This window comes from Suricata suricatta, chromosome 15 (assembly GCF_006229205.1).
Source record: "Suricata suricatta isolate VVHF042 chromosome 15, meerkat_22Aug2017_6uvM2_HiC, whole genome shotgun sequence".
NCBI classification, from domain to species: domain Eukaryota; kingdom Metazoa; phylum Chordata; class Mammalia; order Carnivora; family Herpestidae; genus Suricata; species Suricata suricatta.
This window is the reverse complement of record NC_043714.1, coordinates 77,086,508-77,113,739: the sequence shown is the minus strand read 5'-3', so window position 1 is coordinate 77,113,739 and position 27,232 is coordinate 77,086,508. Positions and strand designations below refer to the sequence as shown.

The following is a 27,232-nucleotide window of genomic DNA, read 5'->3' as shown; positions in this document are numbered from 1 at the left end:
GGGGCCTCCTGCGGTGAAGTCACACCCGCCTGGCGGCTCCCGGAGGCCGCGGCCGGGAGGGGCATTGCGGCGTGGTCACCGCTGGGCCGCCGCAGGGTCGCGCTCTCAGACCGAGGGAGCAGTCTGCGAGCGGCCGCGGGTGAGTCCCGGGCGCAGCGGAGGCTCAGCGGGCTGAAGGTCACGGATCAGGTTATCCCGAAACCTCCCCCACTCTGCTTGGGACCGCAGTCTTTGGGGCGGGGCTCGCGGGGACGGGGCGGGAAGCGGTGGAGCTTCAGGCCGGGTCAGGCATCCCGTGGGTGACTCTTGGGAAATGGGGACTGGAAGATGAGTTGGTTTGATGTTCCCCGAAAGGGCAGAGTCTTGGTCCCCGGGGGCGGGGACACTGGGCCCCGAAATTCCCCGCAGCGGGCGGGGAAGTCCTAGTCCAGATCCCTCCCAGCCCCCAGCCAGAGATTGGACATCTCCGTTCCGAACCCCATATCGGTACCGAGTTCTTCCTGCCTCTTGCCCAAGCGTCCCCTGGAACACGCTCCCAGCGCACTTCCCCACAGGCTGGTCGGAGCTCCCGGAGCTCCCGCCGGGGCCGGACTCAGGCCTGAAGCCCCAGTAGGGCTGGGCTCTAGAAGTCTTCCGGGGGAGAAAGCGGCCCCCACCTTGGCCCTGAAAGCACCGGAAGTGGAGGGCCCATGGGGGCAAAGGAGAGGGAAAGCAGCGAGGAGAGACCCTCCCCTGGGGCCCAGCGGTGCCCTGGGCGCTCACCCTGTACTCAGGGCTCTCGCTGAGGAGGCGCCAAGTGTCAGGCCCCGTGGGCTCCCGTGGGGCCCCTGCATGAACCCTCCTCCCCGTACCCCCTTCAATCTGCACAGTAGATCTGTTTGTGGACACCAGCCTCTCCGCTTGGAATGTCCCACCCCTGTCCCCTTTTCGTCTCTTTTTGTGTCCCCTTCCCACCTGCGCGCCTGCCCAGGGCCCCCTTGGGCCCCTCAGTTCCAGGGTGACAACCGGTCCTCTGCCCTCTGCTGTGCAGAGCCGCAGCACCTCCCGGAAGCCAGAAGCCCGGGGAGTGCAGGGGGTTGCCTGACCTGCTCTGCCCCAGCCCCAGCCTGAGTTGAAATCAAGGACCAGCTGCCGTTCACCTCCCCTCCGCCATTCTGCCCTCTCACCTCCGGCCATGGCGCCCCTGCTCACCCTGTTCCTCGTGGCCCTGCTGGGCCTCCCTCTGGGTAAGACGGGTGGAGAACAGATGGATGGACAGACCCCTGTTGGGAGCCGGCAGGCTGGGAGTGGGGAGGGAGGCCAGACTCCCTAAAACCACCTCTGCCTCGAGCTGTTCAGAAGGAGGCGATGGGACTTGGGGCCTCGCGGGCTGGGGGAGGGGCCTCCCCTGTTGTGTGACGCCCATCCCGCTCCCACCCGCTCCCCGCCCCCAGCCCAGGCTCTGGACTGCCACGTGTGCGCCTACAACGGAGAGAACTGCTTCAACCCCATGCGCTGCCCGTCCATGGTCACCTACTGCATGACCACACGCACCTGTGAGTCCCTGGGTGCCCGGGGGGAAGGCGGGACACGGTGCCCGCCCCTAGGAGCAGGGGAGGCAGAGGAGGGGGTCCCCACCTGCCCTGGCGTCCTCTCTGGGAGCATCTGGCTGAGGGCGAGCCTGCCCTAAGGCCCTGCCTGCCGGAGTCGGGCCAGTGTGGGGTCCTAGCACGGCTCCCCCGTGCAGACTACACGCCGACCAGGATGAAGGTGAGCAAGTCGTGTGTGCCCAGCTGCTTCGAGACCGTGTACGACGGCTACTCCAAGCACGCCTCCACCACCTCGTGCTGCCAGTACGACCTCTGCAATGTTGCCGGCCACGCCCGCCCCGGGGCCCTGGCCCTGGCCCCCGTCCTCCTGGCCGCCCTCTGGGGTCTGCTCTGAATCTCCGCCCCCCTCCCCCCGACACCCACTCAAGGACCGAGTTCTGGGGGACACAGCCCTCCCTTTTCACCCTGCGTACCCACCCGCCGTGTGCCCCACCCCCGGCCATGCCCAGGGCTGCCGCCCGAGGACTCGCCGCCTGGGGCTTCGCTCCCAGAGACTTTCACTCTCAGAAGGTTAATGTGGGACCAGGCCTCCAGGGGAGGGCTCGCCCCTCTCTGCCCAGGGAAGGGGGTGTCTACTAAAGTGTGCCGCTCCCCTGGGGTCCTCAGTTGGCCAAGGGACACTGATTTGAGGGGAGACTTGGCCCACCTTCCTGGCAGCTGCCACCGTCCGCCCAGTCAGTGTGTGGAGGCGCAGGAGACAGCAGGGACCTGGGTGGCAGGACCCTAGGAAGCAGGGCTCTCTGGGGCCCACGAGGGCTGTCTCCGTGGGCATGTGACAAAGGCCTTGGTCCCTGTCCGCCGTCTCAGGGGGCAGTCCCCGGAAGCCCTGTGTAGCCAGGCGGCCCTGGGGGGGGAGGGGCGGGCTCGTCTGGAAGGAAACCCTGAGGCCCCCAGTCCCAGAAGCCTAGTAAGAGATCCTTCCTTCCTCCTTGCTCTGCCAAGCCCTTGACCTTCCGCATGCCCCTCCCTCCCCAGCCCACGCTGCAGGCATTCGGGGCAGGTCGGACGGGCTATATTTGGTGGAGCCTGGGAGCTGAGCCCAGGGCTATTTTTACCACGGAGCTGGTGGGGCCAAACCTCTTGGTCTTCAGCCCTAGCCTTCCCCTTAGCGGAGGGGGTGAGCTGCAGTCTGCCTGGGGTGGAGGGGGGAGCGGGGGCTCCTGAGAAGAAGAGAGGGAGGAGGTCTGGGATGGGGGGGAGGCAGAGTCCCGGGAATCAAGTGACTGGGGCCCTCTTCCCTCTGACTCTGCCTAGGGAGAGAGAGAGAAGTCCACCCCGGGCTGTGGGGGATGGTCTCCAGCTGCTCCCAACCCAGTGGGGTACTGGGGACCCTTGGGGGCCCACGAACTGGCATTATTTAGAGGGCACCAGCCAAGGTGAGCCCATCCCTGCTCTGGTTTAGGAATGGAGGGTCGTCCAGCATGACCACCGTGGATAAGAGTGGCCCGGGAAACACCCTCTCCTTTCAGAGAACCAGACTGGGCTCAGTCACACGGTGCCTGAGGCGTCCTCACCTGACCAGTGTCCCCAGCTCAGTGTCTCTGGAGGGGCCCAGGAGTCCCTTCAAAGCTGGCTGGGCCCAGGTCGGCAGGATTGTGACAAATGTCTGTGTGGTGAGATTGACTCTGGGCTCAGAAACCCTTGGCCCCGAAGCATGGCCCTGGTCCCGGGAACCTGTGCTAGAGGTCCAGCCTGGAGAGCCAGTTCGTGGGCCCCCAAGGGTCCCCAGTACCCCACTGGGTTGGGAGCTGCTGTGACTCCAGATCTCAAGGGAGCAGGGTCCCCGGGGAGGGCCTGGGCGCTGGGGAGGGGTCCTTGGGCAGATGTGGTTGGCCCTCCCAGAAGGTCTGGGAAGATGGCCCCCATCCTGGGCCACAAGGCGGGAAGGAGCCGCACCGAGAGGAGTGTGCGGTCAGGAGCTCAGCCCCCACAGGACACCTGGGGCTCCTCGCCCGAGGACCAATGCTGGGTGAGCTCTTCCCTGGCGGAGGCTGGGAGCAAGGCAGAGCCCGGCCCTGAGCCCCCACAGATCCAGGAGAGGTCAGCCTCCGGAGAGTGACCACACCCCCCCCCCCCACAGAGCCGGCTGCGGGGCCAGCACGGGCCTCAGGATGGGGAAAGGGCGGAGTGGGCCTCCAGCCCCAGCCGCCCTTGACCTCCTGACTCAGTGGGAGAGGCTTAGGAGCCAGGTTAGATGGCTTGCATAAGACCTTTGTCCTGGGTCAGCGGGCGGGGTAGGGGGTAGGCCCGAGCTGGGAGGGGCACAGGATGGGCCCTCCCTCCCCTCCATCACAGTGGGGGTGGGATTAGAGCGCTGCGCCCAGCCTGCCAGTGAGCTCTGGGGTCGCCAAGAGCAGGGTCCCAGGGAACCGGCTTGCCACGGCACGGGTGCTCTACCTGCCTTCCATACCCATCTGCCCGTCCTCCGCCGTGACCCAGTCAAGCCCAACACCCACAACACCGCAGCAGGCTCCCCAGGACTGTGCCACCCCCACCCCCGCAGACAGGGCTCAGCCTGGCCCTGCTGTCGGAAGCCCAGCCCAGAGCCCCCAGAAGGCCCTCCACCAATACTGGGCCAGGCCTCCCCGGTGAGGCTGGTCACCCACATCTGTCTGGTGCCCTTGTGTCCTGGCTCTAGCACTCCACGACCACTGCAAGGTGGGAGACATTATTGCGTCCCCTTTACAGGTGAAGAAACTGAGGCCCAGAGCCGTGGTGTGGTTGCCGGCCCAGCAGGCTGGCTGCCACCTGACCCGACCCCCACAGGCCTGCCCCTGTGCTGTCTTCTCCCCGCAGCCGGGAGTCTGGGCGGGCGAAGCCCAGGAGGTGGTTCAGAAACCCAGAACAGTCTTAGCCTGGGGAATGATGACAGGAGCTTAGGGTCAGGAGACAAGTGAGGCCTGAGACACCGCGAGGACCAGCGGCAGGCGTCCGGCCCGACGTCTGTCCCAGCCCGTGGCTGGGGCACCAGCACGGCAGGGGCCTCTCCCCGCGGGGGTCCTTCCAGCAGAACGAGCACCCCCGGATGTGAAGGATGCTGCGGCTCCTCCGAGGCGTCTGTGGCGTCTCGAAGTGGCCTGAGTGTCCCTCCAGTGGGTGCTGTTCGGCCCCGTCCGTGGGGCACAGCAGAGAAGCTGGGGCTGCGGGCGCAGCCCAGCGTGCGGTCGGCCCCGGGGCACAGAGCCGGCGTCAGGAAGCTGTGAACCCAGGTGCCCTGCTGCTGGGCGGGGGGCGGGGGGCGGCACCAACCCTTCTTCCTCTTGACAGCGGGTCGTTTGCTCTAACCCTCTGAACAGGCACAGAGAAGGGAGAGGCCTCTCTCTCTCTCTCTCTCTCTCTCTCTCTCTCTCTCTCTCTCTCTCTCTCGTGGCCCCTCCTCAGCGCGTCCCTTAGCTCCCGCGGAGCTCTCCTGGGGCTCGCCCTTCACGTCTCTGAGCCTCGGTTGTCTCACTGGCACAGTGGGAACGGTCGCTCCACCCCGCGGAGGCCTGGCGAGGGTTGACGAGGCTGCGGGTGTACGTGCCCAGCACACAGGACGCCTCGGACGGACAGACGGACGGACTGACTGAGGGCGGGGGGCGCCCCTTCTCTTCATCGCACTTCCCGGGGTCAGGTCCCTGCCGGCAGTTAATGCTGAACCCGGATCCGGACCCGGACCCGGACCTGGACCAGCACGAGCATGGCCTTCCAGCAGAGCCCCCTCCTCCGCTTACGCACCGCGCCGCACAGAGGTCCCCTCCCTGTCTCAGGGACTGAGTGAATAAACGCGTCTGTCCTGCCGTCTGTCCTCACCACCGCCTTGGTCTGAGCTCAGCGCCGCCTTCCCGGTCTGGCACGGCTGGTCACGCCGGCCCGTCCAGTGGCCATCGGAGCCCCGGCCGGCGCAGGGCAAGGGGACCCAAGGGAGGGGAGCTCCGCAGGAAGGCCCACAAACCCACCCAGCCGCACCCCCTGAGAGGGGCCCCTAGAGAACACGGTGGGGGAGGCGGCGCCCCAGGAGCCCACCCACCACCCCAGCTTTCTGGCTCCTCCTCTGAATCTCCCCCGGGCCCCCAGCCCTCAGGAGCCCACCAGGTAGAGGGGTAGACGGAAGCCCCTCGGGAGCCAGAGCAGACGCACGGGGATCCTCGGACAGCGGCACCAGCTCCCCACAGACGGCCACTCGCTGCCCCCGTGGTGCCCTGACTGGTGCAGCTGGCAGCTCACCCTGGCACGTCTGGCTTCTGCTGTCGGGCGTCACCCACTGTGGGACCCTTTCAATACCTCTCTGCTCTCCCCCTGCCACCGGGACAACAGCACAGGTTGGGCCCTGCAGTGTGACCACGGTAGCGACCGTGAGCCCTAGCCAAGCAGGCGGCTCCCAGCTGTCCCTTGTGGACGGAGGCCTGTTGGACGGACGGGCCGGCTGAGGGGGCCCTCGTTCCGGCCCCTCGGAGGGACACCGGTCACCTAACACCCCAGGGGCAGCGCAGGTGTGGCTCCGGTAGGCTGGCCCTCTGCTTCCTCTGCGTGTTTAGGGGGAGGGGTGAGCCCAGGGCCCACCTGCGGGACACCAGAGGTCGCCGCCCGCCCCTGCCAGGCGGTCTGAGTGACCCCTGCCCTACAGCCCGGGTTATCCTACCTGGTGGACAAGGAAAGGTTTATGGGATAACCTGGCCTTGCCCTCCTGCCTGGGGCCCGGGTGGCCCAGCACTGCGTGGGCTCCGGCCCAGCCCGTGGCTGAGTCAGCTGCTGGGTGAGTCAGACGGCGGGGTCCAGCTGGCACGGGGTGGGAGCCATGGGTATAAGATGGCAGCCGGGGGCCCTGGGCACAGCCTCTCCCGGGACATCATGCGGCTGCTCCTCGGGCTCCTGCTGGCGGCAGCCTTGAGCCTGGAGCTGGGTGAGTCCAGGGCGCTGCCCTCCCCGGGCTCTAAGCCAGCCCCCAGCCTCGGCCACCACGGGGCCCTGGGCTGTGGCTCCGCACCTCAGGGGCTCCAATTCCTGCCCCTTGACCCCCTTTGCTGGGGCGCTGGCCCCTCCCCACCTGCCAGCTCCTACCCTCTGCTTGTGGACAGCACGGTGGTCCCCCCGGACCCCCTTCCTGGACCCGCAGGCCTGCAAGTTGAGCCCCCGGTGCTGTCCTTGCCCCTGTAAGACCTGCCCAGCTCTCCACGCCCTGCCCCTGGCTTGACACCCCTCTCCCCCGACCTGCCCCAAAGGCCTCTCCAACTCAGCAGTGACCCCCCCCACACTGAGTCTGACGGCCCTCCTCGCTGGCCAGCACGGTTTCCCAGGCCCACCCTCTCCCAGCCCCCTCTTACCTCTCTTCCTGCTGGGCCCCGGGCCTCTCCTCCCTGGCTCTGGCCTCCTTGTGGGGCCAGTCCCCTCACTCAGGCCATTTCCGACTGGGCTGTGCCCACATCCGCTAGCGCTGCCCCAGCTGGCCAGCTCCAGGCCCCTCGGACCTGCTTCCTTGAGGACATCTCCCTCAAACGGGCTGCCCACACCGGCCTCCCACCCGAGACAGGATGGCATCTCCGCTCACCCAACCAGCTGCCCAAACAAACCCAGCCGGGCCCCTGCTCCTGTGCCAAGCGGCCCCGGCCCCCTGCCCTCACCTGGCCAGGCCTCTGTTTCCACGTGTGGGCTGGCACCATCCTCACGGCCACGGCCCTAAATGAGATGGACTGAGGGAGTGTCTGGACGGCCCCTGGCATGGGCATAGGGCTCCACCCAGCGCCCTCTGGGATCTGCCAGTGTCTCTCCCTGCGGGACCCCTCCTGACCATGCCTGGGCCCTGCACGAGGCCTCTGTCCGGGACGGAGGTATGTGAGGCTCAGGGCCCAGGTCTCATGGATGGCCCCTAAGAATCGCTCCTGGGTCATCAGGGGTCTGGAGATCTGAGCTCAACACAGGGAAAGTCTTTGTCACCATGGGGGCTAGGTCAAGGGGTCCAGTGGTGTCCAGGAGTGGCCACCACAGGCCCCTCCTTCCTCCCCTGGCCTAGCCCAGGCCCAGTGGGTCACAGGAGCCCCAAGGCCACACTGTTGGCGTCCTCCCCCTGCTACCCGTGGGAAGTGCACCCCCATGTAGGTCCACATGCCGGCTCTGCTTTAGAGCAAACGGAGTGCAGGGTCGGAGGGCCCTGCCTGCTGCACAGGATCCGGGAGCCTGCAGCCTGCGCCTGATCGCCTCCCCCGTCCTCCCTCTCTTCGTCCTGCCCTCCCTCCTTCCTTCTTTCTCCCTTTCTTCCCTTCCCTTCCTCCTTCCTTTCCTTTTCACTTCTTTCCCTCCCTCCACAAAGCTCTCCTGAATCCCACGAGGCACAGAGGAGGGGTGCTGTGTGAAGGGTGCTCTGGGTGCCCGGGAGAGTGGGTGAAATGCCCCACCCGGGTCCTTTACATCTGAGGCAGTGGGGGTGGGGAGCGAGCCCTGAGCGAGGCCACATGAGGGCAGGGACACCACCACCAGGCTGGGGCAGAGTGTCAGCAGTTCGTGGGGGGCATGCCAAGCGAGAAGCCATCAACTCTCCCCGGAACCCCAGGAGGCCTTCTTAGCGGAAGTGGCATGTGAGCGGGGCCTGTTTTGCCCGGAGAACAGAAGGCATAGCAGGGGCAGCGCAGGGAAGAATCCGAGGAGAGCGGGCAGGCAGGATCTGCTTCTCTCTGGCGGACACCCTGGAGGCACAGACCCGGCTCTGCAGGTGACACTCCCCTGTCTGTCCGCTAGGTGGCAGCATGTGAGCGTACCGCACAGTCGTCGGGCTCGATGTGAGGGTGGCTTCCGCAGCTTTGCTGGACTTTGTGACAGTGCTGTCACAGTTCCTGGTCACATGTGGGGTCTCGGATGGCTCTGTGGGGCTGGCGGGCGCGTCTAGGCTGACGGTGGGCCCACTGCCAGGCTGGACACTTCCTGGCTCCAGCCCCGGCTCTGTGGTTCTAGGCAGGTGCTGCCGGAAGCCCCCGGGGTTGAGCAGGGCTCAGGCCGGGAGGGTGCTGCGTGCCCCAGGCCGGGTGTGCGTGCGAGTGCCTTGCCTACAGGGCTTTGGCTCAAGTGTGCGGCGCATCATCATGGTCAAGGACCCGGGCTTGAACATGGGTGGACCTGGGGCAGATCGGGGCAATGGTGAGAGCGAGGCTGGCTCAGCTTTGCAGAGGCCCGAAGGCCTGACCAGGGAGTGGGAGTGATCGCGTGGCCCCGGACTCTGGTTCAAGCGTCCTGGGGCTCCGAGCTCGCACTCAGTGAGCCGGGGCAGTGCGGGCCTTGCGGCTGCCCCACTGGGCCTGTAGGTCCCTGTGCACTTGTGCCCAGATGTGCGGGCAGTCAGAGCAGGACCTCGTGCACAGAAGCTCAGAAGCAGAGAAGGACAGGTGGGGGAGGGGAGGGAGAGTGAGGCCGTTGTGGGGAGGAAGGGCACAGAAGGACTGCCAGGCAGGCAGAGCGGTTGTGGGGCCCCAGGCAGGGCCCACGTGGGAGGGCAGCTGATGGGCAGAGCTGCCAGACATCTATGGAATGAGCTCAGTGTTTGAGAAGAATCAAAGTTGGCCTCATAGAAGGAACACCAAGCAGACCTGTGCTGGCCTCCCTCCGGCCCCTGCCCCACCCCGCTCCTCTGCCCCCTCCCTCCCGCCCCTGCACCACCCGGCTCATCTGCCCCCTTGCTCCCCACTCCCTGCGGAGGCCAGTGAGGCCCCACCCCCTTAGCCACCTGAACCAAGGGCCTTGGGTCTATGGCGTCCTGCTCAGGCCCCCTCTAGAGGAGAAAATGGGCACAGAAGTGTCTTGGAGAGCCCTCACCACCTTCCCCCCATCCCAAACTCCCCCCGACTCTCAACTCCTGGGGGAGGCCCCCTCCTCCACTCCCCTGGATGTCACATAGGAGTCCAGACCAGCTGTCCTTGGGGGACGCAGAAGAGATGTCTCCAGCCCAGCACCCACCCGGACGTGGACCGGGGCTTGGCACCCGATTCCTGTAAAGCGCTGTCCCACAGGGTGGCAGGGTGGAGCACCAGGGCCTTGCCCAGCCCTGGGCTGAGGCTTGATGCATGATGACCTCCCGCCAGCCCCCTGTCTGGGCGGTCTTGAGAGGTTGGGGACCCCAGGATGCAGGGCTAGGGTCCTGAGAACGACAGTGGGGCACTGGGTGGGAGTGGAGGGTGCTATTAGGCAGGACTTGCCCACACCTGTGTCCATGTCTGTCCATCCATTTGTCCCTCTGCCTGCGGCTGCAGCCCAAGCCTTGATGTGTCACCAGTGCAAGGGCTACGGAGGGTGCGCCCACCCGCTCAGATGCCCACGGAGCTCCAACTACTGCGTCACCATCGCCACCCGTGAGTAGGGTGCATGCGGGGCAGAGGGGGGGCCAGCCATGCCCTCTGTGCCCAGGAGAAAAGAGCCAGGCTCGGAGGGTCTGGAAATGGCCCAGGCTCCCAGCAAGTCCGGGCAGGGCAGGGGGAGCATCCCTTGGCCTCAGCCCGGTAGAGGGCCCCAGGGAGGGGACCAGCCTGGGGGCAGGGGTGGGCAGGGGGCGCGGGCAGCTCAGAGGCTCAGGGGCCCTGCGCGGTTTACTCTCCACCCACCCCAGGGATCCCCTTAAGCCTCATTGACGAGCCTATGGTGACCAAGTCCTGCCAGAGCGGCTGCCCCGAGGTCTCATCCCTGGGCCTCGGCCCCCACGTGTCCATCGCCTGCTGCCAGTTCAGCCTCTGCAACCAGGACTGAGCACCTCCTCCTGCAGCTGGTGCCCGGGCCCCCAGGCAGACCCCTCCCCAGCTGAGATGAGGCACCGGGTCTGGGGGCGCTTGAGGAGGGGGTGGGGCCCAGGGGTAGCACTGAGTGGGTCTGAGGAAGGGGGAGGGGCCCTTGGCAGAGGGAGGGAATTTGGGGGAAGCAGGGGAGAGGATGGAAGGGATGGAGCAGACCGGTGAGTGAGGCTGGAGGCAGCTTTGCACACCCACACACGCGTGCACACAACCACACATGTACCCACACACCCACCACTGGCGCACTCGCACACTAACACACACACTCACGAGCACACACCTCCACACGTATGCACACAGGCACCCCCTTGCACACGTGCACACACACCCACACCCATACATATAAGCACACACAGACCCACACACCCCTATGGACGCACACACACACCCATACACGCACACATGTACACACACGGGCAAAGTTTTCATCATGGCTCCCACCGGCCTTGGGCTGCAAAGCAGAGCAAGACCCCCAACCAGGGGGCAGGGGTCCCCCCACATCCCCCACCCCGGGCTGACCACCCGGCCCTTCCCTCTGCTTACCCGGGCCACGTTCTCACAAAAGAAGCCGTGGAAAAGCCAGTGCAGCGTGGGGCCTGCGTCCTGACAGAGCCACCCCCCACGGAGACGCGAGGAGGGCCCCCGGGGACACGCGGGAGAGGCCCCTCCGAGCCCCCATGCGGATGACCGCGGACGCCGCGGGGAGCTGGGGAGGCTGGCCCCACGGGGACACCCCGCTGGCCCCCGACCTCCGCGCCCCGTCTGTGGAGAGGCGGCATCGGAGCTTTAACCGCCAAAAGACAGACGGTTACGGATGACAGACGGTTTTGCAGGAAACCACGGCCGGGTCTCTGGCGACTCCACGCGGTTACAGGCGACCGGGGGGCCCGTCCCCAGGCACGCGCCCGGGACCCGGGCACGCGCTCAGGACCCGGGCACGCGCTCACACAAAACATCCGCGTGATCAGGCGGCACCGTCACAAGCGCGGAACGGGGCAGAGCGCGGAGCCTCAGAGGACGCGTGGGCAGACTGGTCCCTCCGGGCACGGGGACGTTTCCACCCGCACCGCCACCGCCGGACGGGCCCCAGGAGGGGAAGAGGCCGGATGCAAACGCTGCATCCTCTGTGTCCATCTCCATGAAACGCCCACAACCGGCGGGCAGCCGGACAGCGGTAGGGGAGTGGGGAGTGGGGCGTGTGGGGTGCGGGCGGGTGACAGCCAGTGCGGAGGGGGGTCTTTCTGAGGCGATGAGAGCCTCACACTCACTCACTGGGGGCAGCTGCACAAATCCGGGAACACCCCTAAACCGCGTGCAGTGTCGGGAGCACACCCAATAAAGCTGTTACAAACTAGCAAGAAAGGACGAATTTTTGAAAGCAAAACAGGATGGAAAATCCAGCCTGAGAAAGATTCAGGACCACACACGAACCTAAAAAGAAATACACACAAGGGGTGCCTGGGGGGCTCGGTGGGTTAAGAGTTCTACTTCGGTTCAGGTCACGATCTCATGGTTCGTGGGTTCGAGCCCCGCGTCGGGCTCTGTGCTGACCGCTCAGAGCCTGGAGCTGCTTCCGATTCTGTCTCCCTCTCTCTGCCCCTCCCCCACTCAGTCTGTCCTTCTCAAAAACGGATAAAGATTAAATTTTTTTTAATTAAAAAAAGAAAGGGGCAAAGTGAAAGCAAGCAGCGCTTTCTTTAAATCCAGGGGAGACACGGGAGAGGGGGGAAAGGCTGGAAGGCAGCTGCGCAAGCGCCTGCAGGGTGCCCCCTGGGGCACATTGGCCGTGAGCATGGAACTCTAAGACGCCCCAAGAATGCTGCTGAACGCCGGCCCCCCGAAATGTCACCCAGGCGCCCCGGGATGGGAGGACGCGCCCGCCCACACAGAGCCACCGCCTCCGGTGCAGGGTCAGGGGGTGTCCCAGCGTGGGGCCCGCTGAGGCTGGTGCACACCTGCTAAAACATTCAGGCTTCCGAGGCAGGGGTGAGTCTGGAGGGGCACCTGACGTCTAACGGCTTTCCCCGGAGGGCGGTCGGGTCTTACACCAAGTGCAGGCCATTTGCCAGCTCCGCCTTCCCGCGAATCCCCTGGGAGGGTTCGTGTGATGGAGAGCCGGGAGCAGACGCCCTGACCAGGGGACACGGAGCTGCGCCACGTGGGGGAACGCCTCTGGGCCCCAAGCACACCCCATAGGGAGGGGCAGACCCCGCCACAGGGAGACGTGCTGTGCCCGGAGCGTGCTTGCACGCCCGCGTTAGGGCACCTGCACCCCAGGGGCTCGGGAAGGGCACAGCTCGAGGGCTCCGGGTGCCTCAGGGACACCTGCCGCTGTGGCTACAGGGGAGCCGGTGGGCGGAGCCAGGCCAGAAACCCCTCCACCTTCCTGGGGTCAGAAGACCCTGCCCAGAGGAGGTCACCCACAGACAGGCTGGAGAGAAGGCCAGGCCGAATCGGGAGCTGCAGCAGAGGACCCTGGCCCCAGTCACTCTGTGGGCCCTGACCCTGGTCACACTCTGACCTCTGACCCTGCTCACACTCTGGGCCCTGACCCTGCTCACACGCTGAACCCTGACCCTGCTCACACGCTGAGCCCTGACCCTGCTCACACGCTGAGCCCTGCCCCTGGTCACACGCTGGGCCCTGACCCTGGTCACGCCCTGAACCCTGACCCTGCTCACACGCTGGGCCCTGACCCTGCTCACACGCTGAGCCCTGCCCCTGGTCACACGCTGGGCCCTGACCCTGGTCACGCCCTGAGCCCTGACCCTGCTCACACCCTGGGCCCTGACCTGAAAGCTCCTGGTAGAACTGAGGGTGACCAGCGGCCTCTTGGCGTGGAGGCCTCCTAGACAGAGCGCCCCCAGACCCTGACCAGTCACGTTCCTCCCCGACCTAGGTAGACAGCTAGGCTGCCCTGGGATCAGGGCAGAAACCGAGGGAGGAGGGAATACCGGGGGCCACGGGTGTGCTCGGGATGGAAATCGCGGGTGGGGCCCTTGCGTCTGAGGGCGGGGGCGCCGCACAGGAACGTGCTAGACCAGGAGGGGCCGAGGGCGTGTGCGCCGCGTGTCTGATCCGGTTAGCCGCATCCAGGTGCAGCTGTGTGGCGTGGTCAAGTGTCAAATCAGACAAGCCCGGTCACTGCTTTGGCTGCCCCAGCCCGCGAGAGGTGACCCGCCTGAGGCGGCTGCTGCTGGGCGCCCTTGACCCTGCGTCCTGAGTGCAGTTTGTGGTGGCGTGTGCCTGGGGAGCTGTGGGGAGGACAATCTGACGCGCAGGTGAAGCGGCCGACAGGTGCCGGGGCTGAGGGACACCATGCGCCTTGTCCCCAGGTCACCAGCGCCCCCCCCCCACACACACACGGGCGCCTCCAGATCCCTGGAGCTGATCCCGAAGGAAAGTCCAACGGCCATAAAAAGGGCTGTGGGGTGGGGGGTGGGGGGAGTCCCCAAGACAGAGAATTTCAACCCCAGGAGAGCAGGAGGGAAGGGAGGGGATGGGAGGGAGAGGCGTCTCTGGCAGTAGGAGGACCAGGAACAGAGTCTAGGAGGGACTAAGGTTTGGAAGCTGTGGGAGAAGACGGAAGAGTTGGGGGGTTGCAGTGTAGCCCCAAGTGAGCCTGGGGGCCCAGGGACCTGCCGACAACGCTCCCCACACCACCCCGGCCTTCACTCTAGCTGCTGTGGACCAGGTGGCGGGGGTGGCGGGGGCGCAGGTGGAGTACACCCTGTGGAGGCTGCCGCGGGGGTGCGTGTGCACGCGCTTGCACGTGGGTATGCATGTGCGCGTGCACGTATGTGCCTGTGTGCACGCAGGTTTGCATGTGTGCCTGTGTGGGCGTGTGCACTTGTGTATGCTGGTGCATGCAGGTTTGCACGTATGTGTGTGTGTGCACGTGTCCCATGTACGTGTGCATGCGAGCCTACGGGGGGAGGGCCTGGAGCCACACCTGCATCCCATCTGAGCCTCGGGCAAGGCCCTGACCGGCACTGGGGGGCCAGGCGAGCCCCGCCCGAGGGGCAACCCCTTTGGCCTCATTAGAGACCAAGGTGTACCTGGCCCTTCCCCACCCCAACCTCCTTTCTGGAGCTTTCTGTTGACCCAGCTCCTTCCTGCCTTTGTCCTTAAGCCTCTGAGTACACCGGCTGCTTGTCCAGGTGGCAGTCTGCTCCCCATCGCTGCGCCCTGTGAGGGGGTGTCCCAGGCCACCTGGTAGCACTCAAACACAGAGCCAGTAGACCTGGACTCTGCCCTGGAGACCCAGGTAGAAAGCATGCCAGGCAGAAGCAGGCACAGGGTGCGCGTGGGGGCAGAAGGAGAAGATGGGGAGCCCAGGTAAGGGAGTCACAGGGAGGTGAGGGCCCCCCAACCACAGAGAGGGGTCATCGGGGGTGGGGACGGGCCCCAGCCCGTGGGAGGTGGAGGAATGGGGAAGGGGGCAGGGAGGGCGGGAAGAATGGGGCGCGGTGGAGGCGGGAGGGGCCCCAGTGGGTGGGTCTCCACACCTCAGCCGCCCACAGGAAACCCAATCCCAGTAATCTGCTCGGCTGACCGGTCGGGTGGCTGCACTGGTGTCTGCAGTCCCTGCGGGCAGCCCGAGGGCGAGGGCGCAGTGGCTGCGGCCTGAGGACGGGACCATGAGGGGGACACGGCCGCTGCTGCTGCTGCTGCTGCTGGCGGCCTGTGGTGGCCAATTCGGTGAGGGGTGCAGGCAGAGGGGCCCCAGCAGAGGCGAGGCGGGGCGGGGAAGGGGGCGAGTGGGGAGGGAAGGGCAGGGCCCTCAGCCCAAGTGAGGGAGAGGAGGGCGCGGTACCAAGGGGCCTGCCCCCAGGCCGGGGGGCGGCAGCAGAGGCCCTGGGTGCTGGCTGGGGACCTGCATGTCCCTGTGGGCTGGGGCCACAGACGGCACAGTCAGATCAGTGACTCCTGTTCCTGGGGCCTCGGGAGGCGCCCTGGGGAGGCCAGGAAGGCTCTGGGAGGTCCGAGGGAACAACTAGTAGAGACACCCCAGCCCCTCAGGGCCCCCACGCCCAACCAGAAAAGGAACTGGGCAGAGGGGGAACTGAGGCCCACTTAAGACAGAAGGCCGCACAATGGGCTAGAGGAGCCTTTGGCCTCACTGAGCCGGGCTCCTGTGGTGGAGCAGGGTTCAGGAGAGCAGGGGAGGTAGCACGCCCCGGGGCCCCTCCTCCAACCTGCCCGGTCCCCCCCTACTCCCCCGGGGCATGGCTCTTCCCGCCTGTGCTAAGCCGGCCTGTAGATGCACCAGGCCCACCCTTCAGCCCGCACCCCGCCTCACCTGTTCCTGAGGCCCCACTGTACCCCTCAGGTTGGGTGCTGCTCTCTGCCCATGGGGACCTCAAGGGGGCGTACTGCCCCACCTCCCTGGCCCTGCAGGCCCCGCCTCCAGAGCTGCCTGGTTCCCACCTCGGCCCACCTCCCCCGGAATGTACCTGTCTCTAACCTCCCGATCAAACCTCCCCAATCTTCCCAGAATTTTGGTGGGTGGGCAACGGGACCCTGGAGGGCAGCATCCCCCTCAAACCTGGGCCTCCAGGACAGAGGGCTGGGGAAGGGCGGGGCCTGCCTGATTCGTCCCTTGCCGCTTCCTACCCAGGGGGGGCCCTGCAATGCTACACCTGTCACGAGCCCACTGCTGTGTCCAGCTGCGTCACCATCGCCACCTGCAGTGGGAACGAAACCATGTGCAAGACCACCCTCTACTCCCTGGAGATAGGTCAGCAGGCGCCGGGAGGGCGGGGCTGGGCCCCAGGGTCAGAGCCGGCCACGCCCAACGCGCAGCCCCTGTCCCAGCCATTTGCAAAAAGGGCTCTGGGTGGAAGCAGTTTGCGCCTCTCCCCCGGCCCCTCCCCCGGCCCCTCCCCTGCCCTCTCTTCTTTCCCTTAACGGAAAGGCATCTGCAGCCCGACAGGGCCTCACCCGGCGGGAATCCCCCCATAAGCTGCCCTGTCCCTGGCACCAGGACCCCCGCAGTGGTGGAAGGAAAGTGGGGGCTGAGATGCGGCAGGGACTGCCACCCCCACGCTGGGGCGCGGGGCCGGGCTTGGAGGCCCTGGAGGTCGGGAGCTGACCGGGCACCCAACGTGGCCCACAGTGTACCCCTTCCTGGGGGACTCCACGGTGACCAAGTCCTGCGCCAGCAAGTGCGTGCCCTCGGACGTGGACGGCATCGGCCAGACGCGGCCCGTGTCCTGCTGTAACAGTGAGCTGTGCAACGTGGACGGGGCGCCCACCCTGCAGCGCCACCGTGGCCTGGCCGTCGTGCTGGCGCTCCTCCTGCTCTGGAGCCTTGGGTCCTAGAGCCCCACCCCACCCCTGCAAGCCAGCCCCACTGCCCTTGAAGAAGCCTCACCCCTGCACCAGGCCTCCTGTGTCTGTTTTCGGGTGCCCTGGCCACGGGGGCCGGAGGGCCTCCAGCCGCGTCGCCACTGTCCCCTCATCCTGTGTCCCCTGCGGTCCCTCCCCAGCCCCTCGGCTGCCGGTCTGCCTCTGCTGCGCCCGGCCTCTGGGCTGTTCCTGGGGGTCTCTCGTCACCCACACGGTCAGTCTCCTCTCTGTGGCCTGTGACGCGGTACACAAGGATGGTCACTAGGCCTGTGACACCCACACAAACCCTACGGGGGGCCTGACTGGGCAGGGTCATGGGTGGCTTCTCAGAGGAGGGGCCATTAAGGCCAGGCTTTGGAGGGGACCCGGGCGGAAGAGTAACCTGGGATTGGGGCTCAATCCGAGCAGCACCCGCGGCCGCTCCCCTGGCCCCTGCGCAGGGCCTTCCCCTGCCAGTGGTGACACAGTCCCCTGTGTTGGGTGGCAGAGAGTGCCTTCAGGCTCGCCAGGCCCTGCTCCCTGGGTGCCCAGGGCAGCCCAACCCCGACCCTCACTCCACCTCGGCCTCGGGCCAGCACCAAATCCTCCAGACCATCTTCCTGGGAGTCACCTGCCCAGCAGGCCGCTTGTCCCCAGGGACCCCCAGGCCTGCACCTGGGCTGGGAGTGATGCTCTCACACACACATGTGCACACGCACGTTCACGCACACACGTGGTCCCGGAAACACACAGCAGGGGCTCCGTCCCTGACACAGGCAGGCCCCGGTCCTCCCACCTAGCCACCTAGCGCCGAACCCTCCCCAGGGCCAGCTGAGGGGGGCGAGAAGGGAAGGGGAGGGCCCTCAGTCACCCGGACCCGCCCCCTGCGCTGCTGGCCTCGCCTGGGCCCGTGGTGGGCCGGCCCTGTCCCGGGAGGGGCACGGCACCAGCCTCCCGCCGTTTTGAGGTGGGGCCGGGAAGGCCTCGGTCTAGCGCACCCGCGTGTTCTCCCCACGGCTCCTGCCCCGGAGTCCAGGACCCTCAAGGCAGCCATCACCCCTCCCGGGGCTTCCTGCTCCCGGATGGGGGCGGCGGCAGCCAGGACCCAAAGCAGGTCTGAGCTGGGGTGAAAGACACCCCAAGCCTCTGAGAGAGGAACCCCAGGGCCAGAAGGTCCCAGGACCCCAGGACCCCAGACCTCTGTTCCCTGTGGTAAGACGTGCAGTCCCGGGGGCTTGGTGGTGCCCCACAGCCCGGCGGGCCCCAGCCAGGTGACTGGCACAGACTGGCCCAGTGGCATCTCCAGGAACAGCAGGGACCTTGGGGGCCAAACACGGGCACCAAGCCTCCGCTTGGGGTTTGCTTCTGAGCTCTGTCACCCGGGAGCCGCTGTCTGCACCCCCACCTGGCTTTTCTCAAGTGTCTCACAAAAGTGAGGCGAGTGGTGGGGACTTGAGTCTTACAGCCTGGGTCGAGGCTCGATACACACACCTGTGCACACGCGCACGCACACGCACAGCTGTCCGGGCAGACGTGGGGAAGCCGTGTGCCCTGTCCTGGCCACTCCTCTGCCACCACGTCTCCCAGGCCTTCCCTGCACTCCCCTTCCAGGCAGTCCCCCCACCGCACACGGGGTCCTTCACCCCCGCACACCCCAGCCTGCTTCCTGGCACACTGGTCCCACTGCCACACCGCGTCCGCCCCTCCGCCCTCGTGGCCGATGACGCTCTGCCGGGTTTACACCTGAGCGAAAGCGGGTCAGAGGGCTCGTGAGCCACACGGGAGGTCAGGCGGAGCCGGGACCCGCCCAGCCGTCAGGCGGGGGGCGGAGCCGGGACCCGCCCAGCCGTCAGGCTTCCCGCCGGACACTCCCTGGTTCCTCTCGGAACATCCTGGGCGTGGCGGCGGCCGGCCCTGGGGAAGGCCTGCCCTGCTGCGGTCCGCGGCTGTGCTGTGCCTGCCGAGGGCGGCCCGGGGTTGGTTTGCAGCAACTGTGGCCTCTTCTTTCACAAGGAACGCCCTCCCTTTGTTTCCTCGGTCCACAAGGCCGGGGCACGCCTGTCCTCCAAACTGCCTGGGTCCTTGGGCCCATCCTGCAAACGGGAATGCAAGGTCCAGAGGGGCGAGGGAGCCACCCCGAGGCCACACGCGGAGCCAGCAGCAAATCCAAGACCAAAACCCAGGCCTCCTGAGGGCCAGCCCGAGCTTGCCCTGGCATGCTGTCCCCTCTGGAGACTGGATATGACTCCGTGCCCTAGAGCGGGGCCCGCCCACTCTCCACACGCTCCACCTGATACACACTCACATTCTTTCATCTGCCACCTACCCATCTACTTACTCCCCATCTACCCACCTACTGCCTTCCCCCGTCTCCCCCCGCATTCATGCACTGCCCTCTGCTCATCCACTCCTTCAAACATCACCCATCCATCCACTCATCCCGCCACCCAGCCACCCATCTACCCACCCATCCATCCACCTGTCCATCCACTCATCCATCCACTTATCCAGCCACCCATCTACCCACCCATCCATCCACCTGTCCATCCACTCATCCATCTACTCATCCCGCCACCCATCTACCCACCCATCCATCCACCTGTCCATCCACTCACCCATCTACCCACCCATCCATCTACCTGTCCATCCACTCATCTATCTACACATCCATCCACCCACCCATCCATCCATCATCCATCCATCCATCCATCATACATCCACCACCCACCCACCCATCCATCCATCCATCCATCCACCCACCCATCCACCCACCCATTAGGCCCTCCAAGGACAGAGAATCCAGTGTGGCTGGAATGCCAGGAAGACCTATGGACGAGGCAGCCCAGTGGGCCTTATAGCATGGAGAAGATGTGAGGTTAGGATTGGGAGACCAGAGAGGGTGTCCCCGGAGAGTCCGAGCACAGGCAAAGGTGTGGGTCCGGGAAGACTTGCAGTGGGAGGTGGGCAGTGAAGGAAGTCAGAGGAGGCTGGTAGGTGGGGGGACAGGGGAGGCAGAGCCCTGCTGTCTGGGCCTGGAACCGGGAAGCTCAAGCTGTCTAAAGTAGGGAAGGGGCTGGCAGTGACTGAGGGGCCTCTCTGGAGCCCCACACCCATCAGCCTGGGAGGAGCCTGGGGGGCCTGACTCGGTCCCCACACCTTATCAGGCAGGCACTCGCCCTCCTCTGCACACGGCCTGACTCCCCACCCCCACCAGATCTCTGGTCTGGTGGGCACCTATGCCAGGGAGAGGACACCTGTGTGGGAAGGACATGGCCTTGGCCCTGGCTGGGCCTGACATGCCTGCTGCCTGTGTGGGCCAGCACCAGCCAAGAGGGGTCCCAGTCCCGGAGGGAGGGCCTGTGAGTGGCGTGGCCCGCCTGCCACACCGCCTCCCACCTCCGCCCCACACCACCCTGCTGACTCACAGGCTCCGCCACCACAGGGTATAAGTGCCCACAGAGGCGGCGGGGCACTGCTGCTCCCTGCTGCCGAGCGCAGCAGATGGCCGGGTGCATGGTTTTCTTCCGGCTTCTGCTGCTTGCCGCAGCCTCAGGCCTGCAAGCAGGTGAGTGGATGCCTCCTCCCCTGGGGGGTGGGCTCCTTACAACCCCACTGGGCTCAGCTCCCCTGCCCTAAAAGAGCCTCCTGGGTCCTAGAGCCTTGGCTGGGGAAGGGCTTTGCAGCCCCCTTCTCCAGGCAGGAAAACCCAGGCACAATAGTGGAATGCAGCTATTGGGCAGACCCCGGGCCCTGCAGGGTCTCAGCGAGGAGAGCCACCTCCCCCAAGCAGGGATGGCGAGGGAAACACTCCAGACATCACCGTGGGGTATGGCCCAGGAGTTAGACCACACGAGGCCTCCGCTCCAGCCTCCAAGATGGGTCTCAAGGCCACGGACGATGAGGTTTGCCCCTCCCCTCACCCAGGTGAGGCCTTCAGATGCTTTACGTGTGAGCAGCCCACACCCATCCCTTCATGCAAGAACATCACTTACTGCCAACCTGAGGCCACGGCCTGCAAGACCACGCTGGTGCAGGTGGAGTCAGGTGAGTCCCGCCCACAGCGGTCCCCTTCCCCAGGTGGCCCTCAGGGCTCCCACCTCAGGGCTGGGGGCAGGAGCACCCATGACTTTCCAGGCCCAGCCATTAGCTTAGGGGCCTCAGGCGATCACTGAAGGTGTTGGGATCAAGTGCGTGGAGGCTGGGTGGCCAGGGAGGGCCCGGGCAGTGGAACGCAGGCTCTGACGCCTGCCCGCCCGGCAGAGTACCCCTTCCACCAGAGCCCCGTGGTGACCCGGTCCTGCTCCACCTCCTGCATCGCCACCGACCCTGACAGCATCGGGGCCGCCCATCCTGTCTACTGCTGCTTCCGTGATCTCTGCAACTCCATACAGGCCACCAGGCTCAGCATCAGGGCCCCGGCCCCGCTGGGGGCCCCGCTCCTTCCCTGACCCCACACCTGCGCCTGCAGGCCTCCGCCGGGGCCCCCTGCCCTCCACGCCCCACCCTTGCAAAAAATAAACAAGGCCAAGGCGGAACTGACCCCTTTCCTTCCTGGGTGCCGGGAGCCTCCAGGAGAGCTGAGCCGAGTCAGGCCCATTCTGGGCACCTGGCCCTGTTCTCACCCAGGGCCATTTGGCCTCATTTCACAGAAGGGAAAACAGAGGCCTGGGGGGAGAAACGCATCCCGGGCCGGCCTTCCTGCAAACCAGTCCCACAGCACCCGAGCCCAGGACGGGCTCCTTAGCCCAGGGAAAATCTGGCCCCACTCTCCCCTGAGACCCCAAGGGAGAAGGGAAGCTGGGGTCAAGGGTGGGTATGTCTCGCTCCACGTGTCCGGGGCGGGGATGCTGCAGCCCCAGCAGGGGACGCAGGGCAGAAGGCACGTGGAGCCGCAGGGAGCCCAGGCCCCCCCAGGCGCATGGGGGGCGCCTCTGGGCCAGCTGACACCCACGCGCCTCCACACACCTCACCCACCCAACACTGGGCCCACTGTGACCTTGGCCCCGGGGAACAGCTGAAATGAGAGGAGACTGTGCCCGTGGAGCACTAAGGACGTGCTCACTCATCCCAGATACCAGGGCCAGAGCCGGGCTCCCTGCCAGCCAGGTGGGCAGCAGGCGCCTCAGCGGCGGAGCCTCAGGTGGCCCCCTGGGCTGGCCTGGCCTGGCCCAGCAGTGCTGTGGGGAGGTGGAGGCAGGAGACACGTCCGGCACACCAGATATCAGCAGCCTTGGGGCCTGTCCTTGCCCCTCTCCAGGCCCAAATTCCCATCACTGTCCTCTATGCCAGACACTTTCAGACTCTGCGTCATGGCCAGGCTTCCTGGGCCTGGGATTTGGAGGCAAGCGGCCAGGGCCACCAGCTCCCCACAGGGACTGAGTAAGAGGTCACTGGAGCTCTTGGCTCCAGCTTCCAGTAGGGCAGTGGGGGATGTGGCCTCTGCACTCTTCCAGGGCAGGGGGTGAGCCTGTGGGAGAGGCTGCAGGGCCACCCCACCCCTGGGACACGCAGGTGGCTGGCCAGGTGCACCAGCGGGGCCTCTGCACAGCGCCGCCACGGCCAACAGAAGGCAACCCCGCCCCGGCACAGAGCTGCCCAGGCCTCCCCTGGTGGGAGCTGCCACCAACAGGCCTGAGCCCAAGGAAAGCCCTTGTCTGTAGGCCTGAGGACACGTCAGGCCAGACCCGCACATCCCTGTGTCACCCCCACATGCCCCGGGAGCTGGGGAGGCCACAGTGGGGCCTTAGCAGGGCTGGCCCTGGGGTAGCCGCTCACACCAGCTGGAGAGTCTTGGGGTCTTAGGATCAAGGACGTGGTGTGTGGGGTCACAAGGAATACAGAAAGAAGGGAGAAGCCCACCAAGGGTCACCTGGTCCACAGGAGGAAAGGGTGAGGCTGCCCAAACCCCACCTCGGCCAGCCCCGTGCCCCAGACGCATGTCCCGTGATCAGCGAGGACCCCTCTGTGGTCGGACCTTCTCCAAACAGAGCAAGAGGAAGCCTCCCCCCACCAGCCCCCATCCAGCTGGGGTGTGTCCCCCTTCAGTGGATGGAGAAACTTCAGGGCCCCTGGGATTCAGGGGCGTCCAGCCCGGAGGCCCCACCATCTTGAACACTCGGACAGACAGACCCGGCCTGCCTCCCCAGCCCCAGTCCTGCCCCAAAGCACCAGCTGGCCCCTTGCCACCACCCGATGGACCTGCTGCGACCCGACCCCCCGTGTGCAGCTCCTGACAGCAGCCCCTTGGGGAATCTGTCCGTCTGCCACCAGTGCAGACCCCCCAGCTCCCCCGCCCCAGGCTGTCCCTGGCCCTCCACACCCCGCCTGCATCCCACAGGGCCTGCGCCAACAGATACTCCGTGTGGAAGGCGCAGCGCCCTGCGGGCCAGCCGCGCGGAGCAGGTGGGAGGCTTGGGGCCCTCGGCTCGCCTGGCCGGTAGGGAGACCAGAGGCTCCAGCCAACCTCCTTGGCTGCAAACCACAGGCCTGCCACGTGACCTCAGCCAGGCCACGCCACCTCCCATCACCTGACACCAGCTACAAATCCAACTCTTTCAAGGGACCGTTGTCTGGGCCCCAGGCCCCGGGCACTCCGGAGCAAGTGGGCAGGGCACGGTGTGGCCCATACTGTCCCTCCCCTGTCTTCTGCGCCAGTGGCCCCACTTCCGGTCCTCCTCGAGGGGCTTGCAGAAGGGCTGACCCCAGCTGCCACCCCACTTCCCCGCCCCAGGAATCCCAGAGCTGAGGCCTAACCTCCCAAACTCCTCTGGAGGATCATGGGATTGGACCCTGGACCAAATCGGAAACCTGCACCAGCCATCCAGACGGGGACGTGGGACAGCAAGCCCCAAAGGCTGGGGACAAGCAGGGCACAGGGCCCGCAAGGGGGGTGGGGCAAATCCTTTCTGGCCTCGGTCCCATGCTCTGGGCAAGAGGAGCCAGCCCTGCCCTGCCCACCCGGTCCCCGAGTTCACGGGGCCCCGAGAAGCCTAGACAGCACCCCCCAGCAGAAAGCACCCGGCGGGGCCGCAGCTTCCCTGGGGGCCGGGGCTACAGAAACGGGGTCTTCCGTCCACACGGGCATTAAAAACCCTTTAATCTTGGGGTTTCTTTAAATAAAACAGGAACATTGCAGCTTTCTCGTTGCGGCTGTAAGGCAGAAGTCAGCGCGGGGGGTGGGGGGCTGGCAAGGTAGGGGGGCAGCCCCGGGGCGGGGGCAGGAGGCAGCTCTGGGGCCCCGGCTGCTCAGGCCACCACCACAGGCTGGCAGGGCAGGTGCGGGGCCCAGGCAGGCGGCCGCCTTGTCCTGTGCAGTCACCCGCACGGGCAGCACCACCCCACCCCCAGGGACCTGACCAGTGTCCCCCCGGCCTCCGGGCCAGGCAGCCCGGCCCCCCCACTTTGCCCATCCCTGCTTTGCTGTCGGGGCTCTGGGCGAGTTTCTTCTCTCCAGATCTCCCTAACCCCAGCCCCAGCTGGGTGTCCCAGCAGCCTGGTGACCCTGTCAGGGAGCCACTCGGGCAAAGCCAAGATGACCCTTCCCCAACCTCAGCCCATGGAGAGAGACAGCCCCTTAGAGAAGGAGGGGAAAAATCAACAGCGGAGCAGGTATCGAGTAGGAAAACTCCAGCAGGAGAGCAGACAACAGAGGTGCCAGAGGCCCAGAGAGGGTAGGGGCCTGCCCAGAGTCACACAGCACAGCCCTGTGAGCACTTAGGAGTACGGACAAGCAAGGGCACAGGACGCCCAGGGGGAGTCCCACTCGCTGCTCTGTTCCCTCCTCAACAGCAGGCCCCAACTAGGACACCCCCAGTGATGGGGAGCTCACCGCCACACAGGAGGCCCTGTGCCATCTGACCCTCCGGGGCCCAGCATGCCCTCTGGCCACAAGTCCCTGCTGCAGGCCCTGCCCCCACCCCTACCGCCGTCTGGTCAGTGCACCCGGCCATCGACTGCCCAGACTTTGCTCTGGGCCTGCCTCCCCACCCCCGTCATGCACAGCTGAAGATTCTGCCCTGAAATGCCATTCTGACCCTTCTCCACCGGAGTCAGGGCCCAGCCCTGCCCCAGGACTCCTCTGGCCTCACCCCTGCTGCCCCACCCTCAGCTCTGGCTCAGACTCCAGGGTCCAGTGCTCAGGGTGTCTCTAGCCGGTCCTGCTGGCCATCCCGGCTTCACTCGCAAGGTGGGGCCAAACCCCCACCCCCCACAGCCCACCAGCTGAGGGCCCTGGGCCTCCCACGTTTCCCATCAGAGGGCAGAGCTGGGTCAGGGCATCTGCGCCACCCCCATCCTGTGCCTAGCATGGTACGGGGGCGGGGGGCATCAGACATGGGTGGAGGGGGAGGCCTGAGCGGGAGAAGGGGGCTAGGCAGGGCAGGCTGGTTGTGGACCCCTCCGGCTGGGAGACACGGGCCTGCCGGCCCACCCTGCACCCTCTGGCCCCGGCGGGCAGGGGGCGTGGTCACTGGTTCTTGCCGGCGCCGAGCCCGCTCTCGGCCCGGAGAAGCTGGCTGCTGGCCTCGTTGTAGGCGATCCAGTGCCGCACGTCCTCCGGCAGCTCCGGGGGCTCCACCTGCAAGGTGAGAGGGTGACATCCCCATGGCCCCCGCTGCCCTGGGGACAAGCAGGGGTGCGGGGAGGGGTGCCTAGCCTGGACGCTGCCTTCACACCACTGGGCCTCTGCTCACCACGCTGCCCCGGAACGTGTCCTCCTCCTCCCCTTCCAGGCGCCCCTCCTGGCGGCCCCCAGTGCCGTCCATTCTCCGTCTCCAGACACCTCCTTCATCAGACCTGTCTCCCCCAGCAGGGCCACACCTGAGCCGTCTGTGTGTCCCCAGAACCCAGCTGTCTGAGGCTAGCTGGCCGGAGACAGGTGGCAGGTGACCCGGAGGAGCCAGGGGCCTTCAGGAGTCTGGAGTAGGGAGTGGAAGGGTGGCTTTCAGCGACAGGGCCACAGCTGAGCGGCAGTGACCAGACCCAAGGCCACCAGAGCTTCAGCAATTGGGACCTCCGGACACGGGACTCAGACTGCCCGGTGCAGACTCGGCCTGGGGCCCACCGCAACCCAGGAGGCACCCTGGGCCCCTGTCTGCGGCTGGGCATCCGGCGGGGCAGGCCCGCTGAGCCGCACCATCGGCCCTCTCCGAAGTGCCTTCCAGCCCCCCGCCCCGGCACCCTCTGTTGCAGGAGAGGCTCCCCTCTGCCTTTTAGTCCCAGCTCTCCGTCCCTGGATTTAAAGCCCCCTGAGCAGCGACTGCCCGCGCCAGTCTCCTGACACATGAAGGGGCGTAGGGAGCATCTCTGCCCCTACAAGGTGGGGGGCACCCAGGACCTCGGGGGTGTTCAGAGACAGAAACCAAGGGGCTGTGCCCAAGGTACACGGTGCCGCCTTGGGTAGTTCCCATGGCCTCTGTGAGCCTCAGTTTCCCCACCTCTGGCATGGGGGAAAGGCTGGCCTCTCATGATTAACGTGAGACTGTGTCGCTCGGGAAGCACCTGTCCAAAGCCAGGGCCAGAGCACGTAGGGGTTGGCGCCCCTGCTTTGGCACCCAGGCTCCTGAGGCAGGTTCTGGAGCCTGCCTGGGAAACCAGCCCAGCGGGGGCGCGCTGGCTGTCCCCGGGGCCCCGTTGCCATGCTGCGGGTGCCGGCTGCGCTGGAAGGAGCGGGCCCTGGGGAGCGTCCTTTAGCCCCAGACAGGCACTGCGGCCCTGCCTCCAAGTGGAAAAGGCTGCCAGGCTTGCAGCTCTTGGAGCTCAATCCCCCTACCCAACCCCAGCTGGTGGTGACCCAAGCCTTCTGCTCCAGCTTCCTCTGTCTGCCGGGTGAAAAGGGCAGTGGGGGGTGCCCTCGGGCCCCTGTGAGCTCCCAGTAGCCTCCTCTCACTGATACCATCCCGCCTGTTGAGAATCAAGGACCAGAGAAAGTGGTTACACACTTCGAGCCACACAGCAGCAGCAGGACTTAGATTCCCGGGAGAGGCCAGCTCAGGGCTTCCCTGTTGTGGAAAAAGTGGAGGGTGAGACACGAGTCCCGAGAGGCAAGGTTAAATGGCAGGAGGGGAGCGCGCTAAGATCCTGTATGAGGAGAGGATTCAGGGACCCTGGGAGCTCCGAAGAAGTGAGGTCCCGGCCCCAAAAGAAAGGGCTGGGGTGGCACTCTCTTGGGACAGGAGCAAAAAGGAGGCACAGGCGGCTGGCCTTCCCTAGGGGAGGCGGCAGGGCCCAGGAGCCCGCCGGACCCCGCGGGGGGTGTGCACCCGGGGCCGGGGAGGGGGGAAAGAGGGCGCTCACCCTGTGTTTGCACAGATGCTGCACGACGCGCTCTGGCGAGGTGCCCAGCACGTGCTGCCGGGAGCGCAGGAGCGCGCACACGAAGCCATCGCGCAGGCTGACGAAGCGCGCCTCCAGGTAAAAGGCTCGGTCGTCCCAGCCCAGCAGGCGGGTGCGCACCTCGAAGGGCTCGAACAGGCGCAGCGATCGGCGATAGCGCGCGCACGAGGCGGCCAGCACGGCGCGGGCCCCGAGCGCGCGCAGCGCCCCCAGCACCCCGCAGCGGACCAGGTGCGC

At 66.5% G+C, this 27,232-nt stretch overlaps 6 protein-coding genes across 9 annotated transcripts in view; 5 read left to right on the top strand and 1 right to left on the bottom strand.

Annotated features, from left to right (window-relative positions):
* Positions 1–2,902, top strand: LOC115279092 (ly-6/neurotoxin-like protein 1). 3 transcript variants are annotated; one of them, XM_029923615.1, is made up of 4 exons: positions 1–139; positions 1,031–1,226; positions 1,434–1,535; positions 1,727–2,902. In XM_029923615.1, exons 2-4 carry the CDS (start codon positions 1,175–1,177, stop codon positions 1,921–1,923), a joined length of 351 nt encoding a protein of 116 aa, XP_029779475.1. In that variant the 5' UTR covers positions 1–139; positions 1,031–1,174; the 3' UTR covers positions 1,924–2,902. The 3 variants fall into 3 exon arrangements, with proteins under 3 accessions (XP_029779475.1, XP_029779477.1, XP_029779476.1); XM_029923617.1 differs by having other exon boundaries at positions 971–1,226; XM_029923616.1 differs by having other exon boundaries at positions 1–189.
* Positions 2,903–6,127: 3,225 nt separating this feature from the next.
* SLURP2 (secreted LY6/PLAUR domain containing 2) lies at positions 6,128–10,593 on the top strand. 2 transcript variants are annotated; one of them, XM_029923614.1, is made up of 3 exons: positions 6,128–6,471; positions 9,803–9,901; positions 10,156–10,593. In XM_029923614.1, exons 1-3 carry the CDS (start codon positions 6,378–6,380, stop codon positions 10,290–10,292), a joined length of 330 nt encoding a protein of 109 aa, XP_029779474.1. In that variant the 5' UTR covers positions 6,128–6,377; the 3' UTR covers positions 10,293–10,593. The 2 variants fall into 2 exon arrangements, with proteins under 2 accessions (XP_029779474.1, XP_029779473.1); XM_029923613.1 differs by lacking the exon at positions 6,128–6,471 and having other exon boundaries at positions 9,297–9,901.
* Positions 10,473–13,185, top strand: LOC115278869 (cornifin-B-like). Its single transcript, XM_029923340.1, has 2 exons — positions 10,473–10,494; positions 12,677–13,185. The coding sequence occupies exons 1-2, from the start codon at positions 10,473–10,475 to the stop codon at positions 13,183–13,185; spliced, it is 531 nt and encodes a 176-aa protein (XP_029779200.1).
* Positions 13,186–14,938: 1,753 nt separating this feature from the next.
* Positions 14,939–16,694, top strand: LYPD2 (LY6/PLAUR domain containing 2). Its single transcript, XM_029924071.1, has 3 exons — positions 14,939–15,034; positions 15,954–16,073; positions 16,452–16,694. Exons 1-3 carry the CDS (start codon positions 14,974–14,976, stop codon positions 16,655–16,657), a joined length of 387 nt encoding a protein of 128 aa, XP_029779931.1. The 5' UTR covers positions 14,939–14,973; the 3' UTR covers positions 16,658–16,694.
* A 3,407-nt stretch (positions 16,695–20,101) lies between these two features.
* Positions 20,102–21,202, top strand: SLURP1 (secreted LY6/PLAUR domain containing 1). The gene is made up of 3 exons (XM_029923773.1): positions 20,102–20,228; positions 20,588–20,707; positions 20,924–21,202. The coding sequence occupies exons 1-3, from the start codon at positions 20,165–20,167 to the stop codon at positions 21,109–21,111; spliced, it is 372 nt and encodes a 123-aa protein (XP_029779633.1). The 5' UTR covers positions 20,102–20,164; the 3' UTR covers positions 21,112–21,202.
* Positions 21,203–23,734: 2,532 nt separating this feature from the next.
* Positions 23,735–27,232, bottom strand: part of THEM6 (thioesterase superfamily member 6) — a 3,717-nt gene continuing 219 nt past the window's right edge. Inside the window, exons 2-4 of the mRNA XM_029923339.1 lie at positions 26,957–27,232; positions 26,602–26,661; positions 23,735–25,238 (exon numbers count right to left, since the gene is read on the bottom strand). Coding sequence (XP_029779199.1) covers positions 25,128–25,238; positions 26,602–26,661; positions 26,957–27,232 — 447 coding nt within the window. The 3' untranslated portion in view covers positions 23,735–25,127. The remainder of the gene's footprint in view (positions 25,239–26,601; positions 26,662–26,956) is intronic.

Coding starts and splice junctions, on each gene's coding strand:
- LOC115279092 (XM_029923615.1), top strand. CDS start 1,175: ATGGCGCCCCTGCTCACCCTGTTCCTCGTGGCCCTGCTGGGCCTCCCT. Junction 1,227..1,433: donor CCTGCTGGGCCTCCCTCTGG/GTAAGACGGGTG, acceptor CCCCGCCCCCAG/CCCAGGCTCTGGACTGCCAC. Junction 1,536..1,726: donor CTGCATGACCACACGCACCT/GTGAGTCCCTGG, acceptor TCCCCCGTGCAG/ACTACACGCCGACCAGGATG.
- SLURP2 (XM_029923613.1), top strand. CDS start 9,613: ATGCATGATGACCTCCCGCCAGCCCCCTGTCTGGGCGGTCTTGAGAGG. Junction 9,902..10,155: donor CTGCGTCACCATCGCCACCC/GTGAGTAGGGTG, acceptor CACCCACCCCAG/GGATCCCCTTAAGCCTCATT.
- LOC115278869 (XM_029923340.1), top strand. CDS start 10,473: ATGGAAGGGATGGAGCAGACCG. Junction 10,495..12,676: donor GGAAGGGATGGAGCAGACCG/GTGAGTGAGGCT, acceptor CTGTGGCTACAG/GGGAGCCGGTGGGCGGAGCC.
- LYPD2 (XM_029924071.1), top strand. CDS start 14,974: ATGAGGGGGACACGGCCGCTGCTGCTGCTGCTGCTGCTGGCGGCCTGT. Junction 15,035..15,953: donor GGCCTGTGGTGGCCAATTCG/GTGAGGGGTGCA, acceptor CTTCCTACCCAG/GGGGGGCCCTGCAATGCTAC. Junction 16,074..16,451: donor CCTCTACTCCCTGGAGATAG/GTCAGCAGGCGC, acceptor CGTGGCCCACAG/TGTACCCCTTCCTGGGGGAC.
- SLURP1 (XM_029923773.1), top strand. CDS start 20,165: ATGGCCGGGTGCATGGTTTTCTTCCGGCTTCTGCTGCTTGCCGCAGCC. Junction 20,229..20,587: donor AGCCTCAGGCCTGCAAGCAG/GTGAGTGGATGC, acceptor CCCCTCACCCAG/GTGAGGCCTTCAGATGCTTT. Junction 20,708..20,923: donor GCTGGTGCAGGTGGAGTCAG/GTGAGTCCCGCC, acceptor CCCGCCCGGCAG/AGTACCCCTTCCACCAGAGC.